General features: G+C 36.9%; 1 protein-coding gene across 8 annotated transcripts in view; it reads right to left on the bottom strand.

Moving 5' to 3' along the window:
* Nucleotides 1-14125, bottom strand: part of SQOR (sulfide quinone oxidoreductase) — an 87749-nt gene that overhangs the window by 8675 nt on the left and 64949 nt on the right. For all 8 annotated transcript variants that reach the window (XM_007472501.3, XM_007472502.3, XM_056810394.1 and 5 more), the window contains 5 exons: nucleotides 8185-8379; nucleotides 5937-6146; nucleotides 2035-2218; nucleotides 1292-1359; nucleotides 911-1089 (listed from right to left, as the gene is read on the bottom strand). In XM_007472501.3, coding sequence (XP_007472563.1) covers nucleotides 911-1089; nucleotides 1292-1359; nucleotides 2035-2218; nucleotides 5937-6146; nucleotides 8185-8379 — 836 coding nt within the window. The remainder of the gene's footprint in view (nucleotides 1-910; nucleotides 1090-1291; nucleotides 1360-2034; nucleotides 2219-5936; nucleotides 6147-8184; nucleotides 8380-14125) is intronic.

Below are 14125 nucleotides of genomic sequence, written 5' to 3'. Positions count from 1 at the left end.
CCCTACCTAATATGGTAATGTTGAAGAGTACCAAAAAGGTCTACAGTGCTAGATAAGCAAATGCCTTCATCACTAACTAAAGAATATTTTTTAAAATCATGTTTTTCCTGAATTAATGTAAAAACTTTTAACCTTTTCTTTTTACATTTACATTTTACACTCCACTCCTTCCTCATTTTCTCCCCCTTCTCTCCTTGATATGGTTAATAATGTGATTAGCTTTTACATGTGCAGTTATGTAAAACAAAGTATTTATTAAGTGCCTACTATGTGCCAGGCAATGTGCTTTACAGATGAGGGAACTCAATCTTAAGAGCAATTCAAAGACTTGCCCCATGTCCAAGAGAAGTGGTGAATTTCAAAGCGAGGATTCAAATCCTTGTACTCTTGGCTCCAAATGGATTTCCCTTTCCCTTGTACCACATTCTCTTTTCAGCTCTCTTTTGTGGTACTAGAAACAGCTACCACCTCACTAATGCTGGTGATATGGTCAGGAATAATATTCTTCATCGGTATTAGGTGACATTTGTATAGCATTTTTTTTCCCCAAAGCACTTTAATATGAGCATTACTGGTACTATTATCATCATTAGTAGATGAAAGAAGTGCCACATTCTAGTAGGAGGAGACAACATCTCTATCCCTCCCTGGCGACCATGCCTCTATAGATGTTGCCTCCTCCTCCTAGAATGTAAGCTCCTTGAGGTCAGGAATTGTCTCACTTTTCTATTTGCATGCATGCACATAATAAATGAGATAGTATATGGTAAGTGCTTTGTAAACATCCCCTATTTTTATGAGAAAGAAGATCATCTCCCCAGGAGTATTTCTCTTGAACTCAATCAGATTACAAATAAAATAAAAGAAGTTCTTAAAAGCCAATTTTGTGTGTAATTGAAACTATACTTACTTTAGCAGTCCATTCCAATAGAGAAAAGGCATCATATCAGCTTTCATAACATACATGGAGAGTCGTTCTTTACTCTGATCAAAGGGGAAAGTTTCTAGAGGCTGAGCGCTGTAGTCAAACTCAGCAAGTATCACTCTGTTGTAGTTCGTAACAAGTGGACAAGATGTATAGCCATCATACTGAAACAAACAGTCAGAAAAAGAAAATGACATCATCCATTTCTCTCAAACAGAATGGACTTTGAAGGTCCTTAAAGAGTTGGTTTTTTATGTGTTTATATATATAAAATGGTCATGGTAAAAATGTGGCTAACAACTCCAGGTAAGCTAGGATGTATTTTTATGTATCTTGAGCTAAGTAACTCTTATAACAGCATGGTACCTTATTGATTGGTTTTTCATTCTTCATTATCTTGGAAATTGTTTTGTCAAGTATTCCAGATTGGGCCGCTATAGAAGAAAAATGAACAGTCAGGGTAGCACTATTCATTTTATTTCATCAGTTTTCATAGTAAACAAACTAGGTTGATGGACAGGAAACCATTTCATCCACAACAACATTACATTATTTCATACCCTCATGTCTACAAACCCTCTCAAACCCCCTCATCTTTTCTATTCTTTTACTTTCTTGATTCCCCAAATCACTAACTACTAGAGGAGGTAAGTTCATCTCTCTCTCTCTCTCTCTCTCTCTCTCTCTCTCTCTCTCTCACACACACACACACACACACACACACACACACACACACACACACACACACACACGAATCAGCTGTATTGGCTCAGGAGACATGAGAGCAGTCATATTCAGGGTGAACATTTATACATCAGAAATTCATAAATGCTACAAAAACAGGGCTTGGTTTATTGTTTTGTTGATTTTTGAGACTTAGGAAAGTGATGAAGAAAATGTTAAAAATGTATACAAAGGAGCAATCAGGTAGGAAAAGAACAAATCCTAAAATCTGAAGGACCTAGGCTCAAATCTGACTTCAGACACTTCAGACACTTGGGTATCTGTTTTACTTCTTTGAAATAAACCCACCTAGGTGTCATTCATTATCATAGCAACATCTTTGCCTAAGTTTGAACTGGAAAATCAATGACGCTTTTTCATCCTACCTATTGCAGCAGCCGTTTTGGATGTGGGAAGGTTGGTACAGTCTCCAATGCCAAAAATATTTGGGTATTTCTTGTGCTGTAGAGTTTCTTTGTCAACGTCTACCCAGCCAGCAGCATCTGCAACAGGACTTTCCCTGACCACATCTGGTGGCCCCATGGGTGGAGTGACATGAAGCATCTCATACTAGGGAAAAAGAAAGAGGTCAAAATAAATTTATGATCACTTAATCTTTCTCTCAGGTTCTCTCTGGAGCCCCATTACCCTGACATGTTCATTAGGCTTATACCCATATTGGACATAGTAGAACTCACGCTCTAGAAACTTATACCTCTCCCACCATGATACCCAGTCCCTGCCCTCAAGTCTCTCCCCACTCTAGACTATCCTATATACTATGGTTGGGTTTTTAAAATATTTTTATAACATTTTCTTTTTCCCCAATTACACCTAAAGACAATTTTAAACATTTGTTTGTTTGTATTTTTAATTCTGAGTTCCAAATTCTCTCCCTCCCTTCCCTCTCTGATATAAATTTTATGTGTGCAATCATGTAAAACATTTTCCCATATTTGTCATTTCATGAAAGAAATCTTGAACAAAAAAAAAGAAGTTAAGTGGAATATATGTTTTGACCTGCATTCAGGTACCATCAGTTCTTTCTCTGGAAGCAGATGGCATTTTTCATTATGGGACTTTGGGATTGTCTTGGATCATTGTATTACCAAGAATGGCTAGATAATTCACAGTTGTTCATCAAACAATATGGATCTTTTGTACAATGTTCTCCTGGTTCTTCTAACTTCACTTTGCATCAGTTCATGCAAATCTTTCCAGGTTTTTCTAAAATCATCCTGTTTGAGATAGCTAGGTGGCTCCGTAAGTAAAGAGCCAGTCCTGGAGTTTGGAAAAACTTCAATTCAAATCTGGCCTCGGATACTTCATAGCTGTGGAAACTTGAACAAATCATTTAGCCCCAACTGCCAAGCCCTTATATCACTCTTCTATACCCATACTATACCCATATTGATGACATATTGAAGACAGGAGGGTAAGAAGTTGTGTTCTTTTTTTAATAAAATAATTCTGCCTATACTGTTGTTTTTTGGAATATCCTATCTGCTTAGATTTTTAAATCACTTCAACAGACATTTTAAAGTGTTTCTTATATAACAAGAAATGGTGCCAAATCAATAATCCCAAGCACAGGTCTGACCATACTATTCCTCTCTCCAAGAAGGTTTGGTGGTTCCCTATAATCTCCAGAATATAATATATTAACTCCTCTATTTAGCTTTTAAAGTGCTTAACAATCAGGCCTCAACCTATCTTTCCAGGTTCAATAGATGTTTTTCTCTTTCTTACACTCTACAAACCAGTTAAATTGATTGTCTCTGTTCTTCACCCAAGGAACTCCATTCACCCATTCCTACACATATGGTACTGACCTGGAACGAACTCCTTTCCTCACCTCTTTCCTCAGACCAACAACTATCATCTAAATGTGACTTTTCCTGTTCTTTCCCTTCTTGCCTCCCAAATAACCATGTATGTAAATATTGTGTATTTATTTTCTTCATATTTATTCTGAATATAATTAAATGTGCCCATTTGGTCTCCCCCATTAGAATATTAATATTTTTAGTACGGATTGTTTTATTCTTTGCATTTGTATCCCCCAAGGACTACCACCACAGTGCTTGATACATAGTAGATACAGTAGGATTCTCAGTTGACATGATCAATACATTCTAAGACCCTTAGAGTAAGCTGAAAATCACACAATGTAGAAAAACCCATTATTCAATAAATATTTCCTGTGTGAACATAATTAGGCATCCCAGAACTCTGGGTGTATCAGAGCTACCAGTATCTTGTACTTTGAGGCAATTATTAATAACTGTGTTAATGAAACAAAGAAGCAGTGCTCTGTATTGGATATGACTTGTTACAAGTGAGAACTTCTGACAAAGGCTGAAATGAGAGTTTATGTTTGGCACAAAATAATGTATTGATGCTTCTCAGAGAAAATAAGCATGGTAGAGAGAACTGTTTCAATGTTTTATCCACTTGACAAAATAGAGCATATTTAGCATGTAGTTAAATTTTTTTATTTTATTATAATAAAAATAAAATTTATTTATTTTGTTATATTATTTTATTTTTTGATTGCCAATCACGTTTCCTGAATTCATGTGTGTTTAGTTTAAGTAAAATGAGATCCTACTGAACTTAATAAATGTTTACAGGATAGCCCACTCAGCATAGTCACCTAAAAATGGGGTTCTGATGACCAATTTCGAGTATACCCTGTATCATTGATAGGAAACACCATAAGAAAAAACCACATAAGCTACCCTCTACTGCATGGTGGTAAACACCTTGAGAGAAACCAGAGAGGATATATGGAACATCTTTCCACAAGGAAATCAAGAAGGTGATGCATTTCTGTTACTTTTGCTCAAGGTATAAAATCTCAAAATGGATTTCCCATTGCCCAGGATGAGCATAGGAGACCCTACTCCATCCTTATCATTGTCAAGTGGAGATGCTAAAATATCTGAGGTTCCATGTTAGGTGCTAGAAGGTAAGGGTGGAATAAACAATCTCCGGATGTGGATATTACAAATAGTACTCCCATCTCAATTTAGTAGCAATACATCAATTTAAGGTAAAGTGAACTGGAAACAGGGTTGTCTAGAAAGTTTGGCAGACAAGGAATACAATTTAACTTAAAATCACAAGATTTTAGATATAAAAGGGACTTTGAAGATCTTTTCATCCATGCACATTTTGCATATGGGGAAACCAAGGACCTTGGGAGGTGAAGTGATTTGCCTAAAGTCACACAAGTAGCAAATTGCAGAGCTAGGATTTGAATCCAACCTTCTGATTTCAAATTCTTGTACCAGAATAGGCAAGTAGGAAATGCAATGCATAGAGTACACCATCTGGAGTCAGAAGACTCATCTTACTGAGTTCAAATCTAGCCTTAAACACTTATTAGCTGGAGAATAAAATAGCAAACCACTCTAATATCTTTGCAAAGAAAACCCCAAAACCCAAATGAGGTTAAGAAGAGTCAGATTTGACTGAAAACCCTCTGAGTAACTGTTAAATCTACTGTACCACAAACTACCTCCACGAGCAATGGGAAACAAAATTTTTAAAGAGATTTAAAAGGAGGGAGAAAGAAGTGTCAAGAAAAATAATTTTCACAACTACTACATAAATATTGCACATATAATCATGGTAAAATAAATTTTAGTCACCTTTGGTAGCTAATTTACTCCTTTCTTTCAGCAGTTCCTCTCTTTATTTTTCCACCTTTTTTTTAAGACAGTGTAAGAAAAATAAATCCTATATCCTATTGAAGTATAGTTCTTAGTTTGGCAGTTACTTAAAATTGATTTAGCTGTCATAGAACATCCTGCAAAGAAACTGGCATCATAAAGCACTTAAAGCTTATGAAAGTCTTTATTCTCCTTTATTCCTGGTAATGATCTCATTTGGCCAGGGCCTGTGTTGTTATTGTTATAGTCATTTTAATTGTGTCCAACTCTTCTTGATGCCCTTTGGGGTTTTTTGGGCAAAGATACTGGAGTAGTTTTACCCCTGCTGGGCAACCTTGATCTGAGGGGAGGCTTGTCCCTCAGGAGGGTCTGTACTTACCTGCTCTGGGGTATCTTCAACATCAATCAATAGAGAAGACATCCCCTCAGGATATCATAGGACCTGGATACAAATTTGGCCTCAAATACTTCCAAGCTATGTGACCCTGGGCAAGTCACTTAATCCCATTGTCTAGCCCTTACTGCTCTTCTGCCTTGGAACTTGTATTTAGTACTGATTCTAAAACATAAGAAAGTGATTTTAAAAAAAAGAGCAAAGGGAGCTTACTCACCGAAATCACTCTGGTCTCACCAGGTTGGTCCAAGTTCTCAAACACTGCCTCGTGTTTGTCTGGCCGAACTTCAACAAGGTTTTCCCGGTAGTTCACTTTGAGGCCCCTGGCCTTGATGATTTCTTCTAGGGCATCTGCATACTTCTTAACCCCAAAAATGGCTCCCAAGGAAGTATTAAAAATTATATTGGCATTGGCTCGCTTTCCTGTCTGAAAAAATAAAATAAAATAAAGCAGAGGAGGGAGCATGTAGGACCAGTAACTACCAAGAGTGAATTGACATCTTCTCTTTGAAAAAGAGCCTAGTTTTCTCAGGTTTCATTCCTCACCATTGTTACCCTCATACTTTGACAAGGGTGATAATCTTCTACTTTCATCTTACTCTGTACCTACAAAATGATTGCTAAGGAAGAACATGGAATGGAAGTGTCCAGTGCTAGGGAATGAAAAATCATTAATAGGAGCTAGAAATAAAAACACTATAAAGTGTTAACCAGGAGGAAGAGAAACTTGGAATTATCCAATCCCAAAGGAGATTTTTCTCCCAAATTTTCTCCCAAATCCCAAAGTGGATGGAGGAACTTATAGGTTGTTTAGAATTCCAAAATCAAACCATCTAGTTAAAGGCCTCTCACCAACCCCTCTTTTCTAAACCACATGCCATACTTTGTACTTTGTGCTAAGAACAAAAAGGATAACAGATAATAATCATAAGAAATAATAATAATCATTTACATATGCCTTGAGATTTACAAAGCACAGTAACATATACTAATTCATTCAATCCTCCCAAACCCTAGAAGATAGGTATGTGATGTGCTAATAATATACCCATATTTTACAGATGAGGAAACTAAGATACAAAGAAACTAAGTGACTTGTCCAGGGTCAGGGAGCTAGCTAATGTCTGAGACAGGATTAGAATTCAGGTCTTCCGTATTCCAAGTCCAATGCTCTAGCCACTGTGCCATCTAATTTCCTAGTTAGCAGGTACCATGCTGATAATTACATAGATCTTGTTCATAGATCAGCCTTATATATAGCAAAATATATGGTTACCTATGCTTGGGGAGGTGTGCACCTTTACCTGAAATCCAACTTTTTGCAGTCCATTTCTTTATATTTGCCATTGTTCTCTCTCTCAGACTGGTTTTAAAATACAAATTCCACATTAAAATTGATGTTTTTTTTAAAGAGCTATTCTTAGTATATTATATGCAATATATTTTGTTTTATATACAACTCTCTATCATATATGAAAATGTTAAAAGTTCACCATTTTAAAGCATAATACTTCTAAGAGGGACATGGTAATTCAGTGGTGGTGAACCTTTTAGAGACCAAGTGCCCAAGCTATACCCTCATGCCACATATGAGCTGCCCCTTTGCCCCAGAAAGGGGAGGGAGGAAGCACTTCCATTGGGCTGCTAGGCAAAGGGGTGGGGCATGTGAGAAATGATCTCAGGAATAGGGGAGAGGGGAGGGCAGAAGCCCCCTCCTGCACAGGAGCCATAGAATAACCAACACACCACTAAGTCTATACTGTAAAGAAAAGCAATCTAAAATACCACAGATCAAATTACGGAACATGAATACTCTTCCTCCGAGTCAGAAAAGGATCATTTCTACCTATAAACACATACTCATCCAAAATTCCCCAGAATATGCCACCACTCACACCCAATTGCTTTATTATTTATTTTGAATAGATTTTGCATTTACTTATCTATGTGTTTTAGAAATTGATACAGAGATAGTTCCCCCTCCTCCTTGTAGAATGTAAACTCCTTGAGGACGGAGACTTTCTTTTTCAATACCAACACTTGGCACATATCAGAGGCGATTAAAACATTTCCTGATTATTTAGCAGTAGGGAATGCAACTGTGAATAAAACTCAGTCCCATCCGGTCTCAAGGAATTTACAACCTAGGAAACTCTGAAGCAAGCACTGATCCTTCTCAGAAGTATTAGAAGAGAGAGGCAGCTAGGTAACACAGTAAATAGAGCACCAAGTCTGGGGATGGAAGGTCTAGGTTCAAATATGACCTCAGACACTTCCTAATTATATGCCCATGGGCAAGTCACTTAATCCCCATTGCCTAGCCCTTGCCACTCCTATATGTTATAATTGATATTAAGACAAGATATGGGTTAAAAAAGAAGTGTTAGGAAAGGCAGAGAGAAGTCACTAGTAGTTGCTGAATTCAAGTGCTCCAAGCCACTCTCAGTCTTGGAAATGAAACATACCTTCCTGAAGTAAGCTTCTGACAAATACATGATCTTCTGTGGAGCCCCTGCACACTTAATCGGAGTATTTGGGAAAGTAAAGATAGCATTGCCCTCCTTGAAGTCCTGCAGAGCCTTCCATGTTTTCTCCACAGTTTTAGAAGAATAATTAGACCCTATTTTAGGATATCTAAAACCTTCAGGCAAACCTTTGACCTGAAACAAATTGAACAAAGAAAGTAAAAAACATACATACTTACACTATGTTATATCTAAAAATTATTTTAAGATTACATTTCTTCTTATTTCCAAAGAACCAGTGAACAAAAAGGCATGTATTGACTCACACTATGTGTGGAAGACAAACACAAAGTGAAGGGTCTCTCCCATTATAGAACCTACATTCTAATAGAGAAACAACATCTTTTTTTTTTTTTAGTATGGCAATATTTTATTTTTTCCCAATTACATGTAAATATAATTTTTTTATTTGTTTTATAACACTGAGTTTCAAATTCTCTACCTCCCTCCCCTCCTCTCACCCCAAAGAGAGTAAGCAATTCAAAATAGGTTATACACATCTTATCATGCAAAACATTTTCATATCCATCATGTTGTGGAAAAAGACATTTATCAAAATGAAATGAAGAAAACGAAGTGGAAGATGGCATCTTTGATCTGCATTCAGATCCCATTCTATCTATGGAAGTGGATAGCATTTTTCCATCATGCGTCCTTCAGTGATGTCTTGGATCATTATATTGCTGGAAAGAGCTACGTCATTCCTAGTACAATATTACTGGAAAACAACACAAGGTGGTGGCTAGAGAAAGACGACTTACTCTAGGAAGTCACAGAGCCGAGGAACATTAAATTAGGTACCATTCCAGGCCAAGCTCTCTTTTCAGAGTATTTGATAGTATTGATTTGATAATAGTTTTTAGAGCAAAAGTATAAAAATGACATGCATGGAGAATGGATAGAAAATGGCATGGTGAAGATGAAGACAACAAGGGCATGGTTTCTGTGAGTTCAGGTTTAAAAAAAAAGAAAACAGTGACAGGAGGTCAGTGTTAAGATGTCCATTTTATAGAAGGATAGTAAAATTAAGAGATCTCCTAAAACCTGGCTGAATGTCATGCTGAGAGTCAGTGGAAGACCAAAGTTGAATGAATTTAATCCCAGATTGCCTTGAGTCTGAAAAGTTATATTACCTCTGGAACAAACTTAAATTCTTTGTTAAACCACAGAGAGCTGGCAAGAAAACATCTATGTTGCTCCTTTTGATAAAATAAGACCAGCTGCTTCCTTGCAAGAAATACACAGAGAGATGCTCAGACCTAATAGTAAGTCATGTGGATGCCTGTTTTTCCATTTTGTTTAGTGGTTTCAGTCATGTCCAACCCTTCATTCATCCCCCCCCCATTTGGGCATTTCTTAACAAAGATACTGTAGTAGTTTGCCACTTCCTTCTCTGGGTCATTTTACAGATAAGGAAACCAAGGCAAACAGGGTTAAGTGACTTGCCCAGGATCACCTAGCTAGTAAGTGTCTGAGGCCAGAATTAAAACTTGGAAAGATTCCTCCTGACTCCAGGTCCAGCACTCTTCTGCACAACCTAGCTGTTCCATTTTTCCATTTAGAATAGCTCTAGTCTCATCGTAGTGAGTTCAAACCCCTCCTTGCTGGGTAGGATACATCAGAGCTGAGCACCTCTATTAAACACTCTCTAAAAAGTTTAAAAGCTTCCTGGGCCCAATAAAAATGCCCTAGATCAAATTATGGAACATGATACTCTTCCTCCTAGTCAGAGAAGGACCAACCCACAGAGTAACAGAATCATAGGACTAGAATAATCATTCTTGCCTGCCCAAGACTACCTGGACCTGTTCTCCTGCCGCCATATAAGGGCTATTCTATGTGAAGTCCTTCCAGGCTATTTCTCCTTTTATCCATAAGGATTTCCAAGAAAGGAAATATAGAAGAGTTGATCGAGTTTATAAAGCATTTTTAGGAAGAAAGGAAAAAAATATTTATTAAGCACCTAATATATGCCAGACACTATGAGAAGAGATTCACAACTATCTCAGTTAATCTTCACAACCCTGAAAGTTGGTGTTATATTATCTCCATTTTACAATTGAGGAAATTGAGGCATGAATGGATTACTTGCCCAGGATGACTCATCTACTAAGTGTCTGAGGCCAGATTTGAACTCAGAAAATGCTGGTTTCAAACCCAGTACTCTTATCTACCATACCACTTATCTGCCTATGAAGAAAAGCAATTTTCTGAGCAATTTGATCATGTTAGAGAGGACAACATAAAATAGATTTACATCAAAACAGTTTGTGTTTCTATTGTCCAATCATTTCCAACTCTTTGTGACTACTTGGAGTTTTCTTGGCAAAGACCCTGGAGTGGTTTGCCATTTCCTTCTCAGCTCATTTGACAGATGAGGAACTGGAGGCAGATAGGATGAAGTGACTTGGCCAGGATCACACAGCTAGTATGTGTCTGAGGTTGGATTTGAATTCATCTGCCTGACTCTTGGCCCAGCACTCTATCTACTATGACACTTATCTGGCTCTACATTAAAAAAGAAGAGATACGGGGGCAGCTGGGTAGCTCAGTGGATTGAGAGCCAGGCCTAGAGATGGGACATCCTAGGTTCAAATCTGGCCTCAGACACTTCCCAACTGTGTGACCCTGGGCAAGTCACTTGACCCCCATTGCCTAGCCCTTACCACTCTTCTGCCTTGGAGCCAATACACAGTATTGACTCCAAGATGGAAGGTAAGGGTTTAAAAAAAAAAAAAAGAAGAGATGCAGGGAAGAGAACAGTGGCCTAAGGAAAATTAGGGAGCATACATCCTTGAAGATATTTAAGAAAACAGATAACTATGCTTGAATGAAGTCAAGAGGCTAGAGCAAAGAACTGCTCAATGCCCTTTCTAGCTCTGTGATTCTAAATCTCTTTATTTTATCATAAATTTGAGCTGAGAGGGGACTTAGAGCTTATATAGTCCCACCTCTCCATTCTACAGATGAGGAAACTGAGTCTCAGAGACTCACATCCAGTCATACATACAGGAATTTGCAAAGCTAGGACCTGAAAAAGCAAATTTGATTTCTCTACTTATTAATCATCTACAGAAAATATTTGCAAATAATATGCAATTATTTTCATGGTGTTCTTTTTGCAACTACTCATCACATGCATTTTTATAATAAGATAACCAAATGCCCCATAAAATAATGTTTCTTGTTGCCTTTGGATATGCAATCAAATCAATTCTGCCAGTTCCTTTTTTAATTGAAAATTCCTTCTATCTTCTGGTTTCATTTACAACATGAATGTCAAGATTAATACAATTCAGTTCCTCCAGTAGGATATCCACGGACTAGTAGTTGAAGAAAAGGACACTGAGCAATGTGTTCATGTTAGAGAGGAAAATAGAAAATAAGTTTACATTGAAACAAATTTTATCATTGTTGTTCAATCATTTCCAACTTTTCATGATCCTACTTGGAGTTTTCTTGGCAAAGCAACAGATAAACCAATGGTTATAGGCAATCTAAAAGCTGGATTAGTCTTAATGCCAGTGTTCTGCCCCCTTTTTGCCACTCTGCCACTATCACCAGAGAAGCAGGAAAGAACCACACAAGACTAAGGGCCACTTTGTATTTCCTTTGTTTCCTGGATTAAAACAGTCAAGGAATTCATTCCCAAAGGGCAAGCCTACTGGCATCAATGTGCTTCTGGGTTGGTCTTCATAAAGCAAACATAAGCAATACTTGAAGTCCTTCCAGTGTTTGAAATTTTATGGAGTTCCTTATTGGTGTCCTGTAGGAACTTGATATGGAATTCTTTAGAGGACTTGGATGGTATTTTGTGAAATATAGGTTCTCTTCCTAGTGACAGTTTAGAACTCATTAAGCAAATAGTCCATTAAACACTCAGGTCACAGCTAGTATACTGTCAAGTCTCATTGCTAAACCACTATATAAATCAGTGAGTTAACAGCTGAGGTATATCCATGATCTCTTTCCTTCTTTGGATGGGAGAAAATAATATTACTGTTTATAAGCTGATGTTTAAGTCAACTTATTAAGCAGTAAGCCTGTTACTAATATTTCTAGCCCTCTGTTGCCAACACCACTCAAACCATTAAACAAACTAACCAAAAATCCTTATCATAAACATACATAGTCCAGCAAAACTAATTCCTGTATTGGCCATGCCCCAAAATAGATGTCTCTCTCTGTTCTCTTAAGTTCATCCTGTTAATGGGAAAAGAGCAGGGTGTTTTATTATCTTTAGGCCTCTGGACTAGTTTATCATGGTATCCATCAGAGTTGTCAAGTCTTTTAAACTTCTTTTTCTCTACAATGTTGTCGTCATTATATAAATATTTCTACTTTTGCTTACTTTATTCTGCCTTAGTTCATATAAATCTTCCCCAAGTTCCTCTGAAAACATGCCAGGCACATTTCTGCTCATTCATTATATTTATAATATGTATATGTATAAATTTATTGCCACATATTTATTATGTTTATATATAAATATTTGGTATATTTATATATATAGTCTATATAAAATTGTTATAATGTTTATTGTATTTATTAATAATAATATATTTATATTTATATATCTATCTAGGTTTATGTAGTTTTTATTAAGATCAGAAATTTTTAAATTGGAAGATATATATACATATATTATACATTTATATTATACCCAAGCACATTTATTATATTGTGTTTGTGGTTTTATCTGTCCTTTTTCTTATTTTTAAAAATTCTGATCTTAATAAATATAAACTAAAATGAGTACCTTCTAATACACTGTATAACAGAAAGAGAAATCAGCCCATATTTTCAGATCAATAATTTCATATCTAATGGTTTGTCAGGTACAAATATAACTGTAATTGGTTTGTTCAATCTTTGGAGAATTTTTTTCTCCCTCTCGATCTTTATTCTGAAGATGGCAAGTGGGTACACACTGATGTGACACTTCTTTTTTAGGACCAAATCACTAATGCCTCCAGGTAAGGCTGGGAGCCTTGAGAGATACCAATTTTATGGCAGAGCCAATAGCAGAAGAGAATTTTTCAGAGGAAGAAAGCTCTCTCCAGAAGAAGTAGCGCCCAACAACACTGTCCAATAACTGTTCTCCAGGGAGTCTGGCATTGCTCAATGTTAGAATGTAAATTCCATCCTTGGGCAGTTTGCATGAGAAAAATGACCTCTATTCCAGTCATAATATAAACACATTCAAACAAACCTCCCCTCTGCTTCAGAACTATTCAGAAAATTCAGAGACTGTATCCTGAAATCTTGGGGCTAACCAAACACGGGAAAGGCAAATAATGAGAATCATGTTAAAGCATGATAACGTGCAGCTAGGCAGCTCAGTAGATAGAGTCAAGCCTAGAGATGGAAGGTCTTGGGTTTAGATACTTCCTAGCTGGGTGACCCTAAGTAAGTCATTTAACCCCAATTGCCCTTACCACTCTTCTACATGAAAACCAATGCTGAGTTATCTATTCTAAGAGAGAAGTTTGATTTTTTTAATTAAAAAAATTAATATAGTAACAACTATTGTACTTAGCATTTGTGAAACCAAAGAAATGAAACCATTGGCTTGGCGACATCCTTGCAGTGTCCTGAGTAATCACAGTTGTACTGTATGGCCCAATAAACTCTTTGGAAGTAACAGTGTTTCCCAGAATTATAGACTGTAGGACTGAAAGGCTGAAAGGGATCTGAGAGGCCTTCTAGCCCAACCTATAGCCAAAAAGAATCCTCTAGACAACATACTTGGAAGTGGTCCCCTCGCCTTTGCCTTAAGGCAAACTATGCCTGTTGAGGAAGCTCATTCCATTTTTAGATTTCTAATAATCATGAATCCTTTTTTTCTTTCATAAAGCCAAAAGATACCATCTACTCACTG

Source organism: Monodelphis domestica, chromosome 1, assembly GCF_027887165.1.
Source record: "Monodelphis domestica isolate mMonDom1 chromosome 1, mMonDom1.pri, whole genome shotgun sequence".
NCBI classification, from domain to species: domain Eukaryota; kingdom Metazoa; phylum Chordata; class Mammalia; order Didelphimorphia; family Didelphidae; genus Monodelphis; species Monodelphis domestica.
This window is presented reverse-complemented; position numbering and strand designations above follow the sequence as displayed.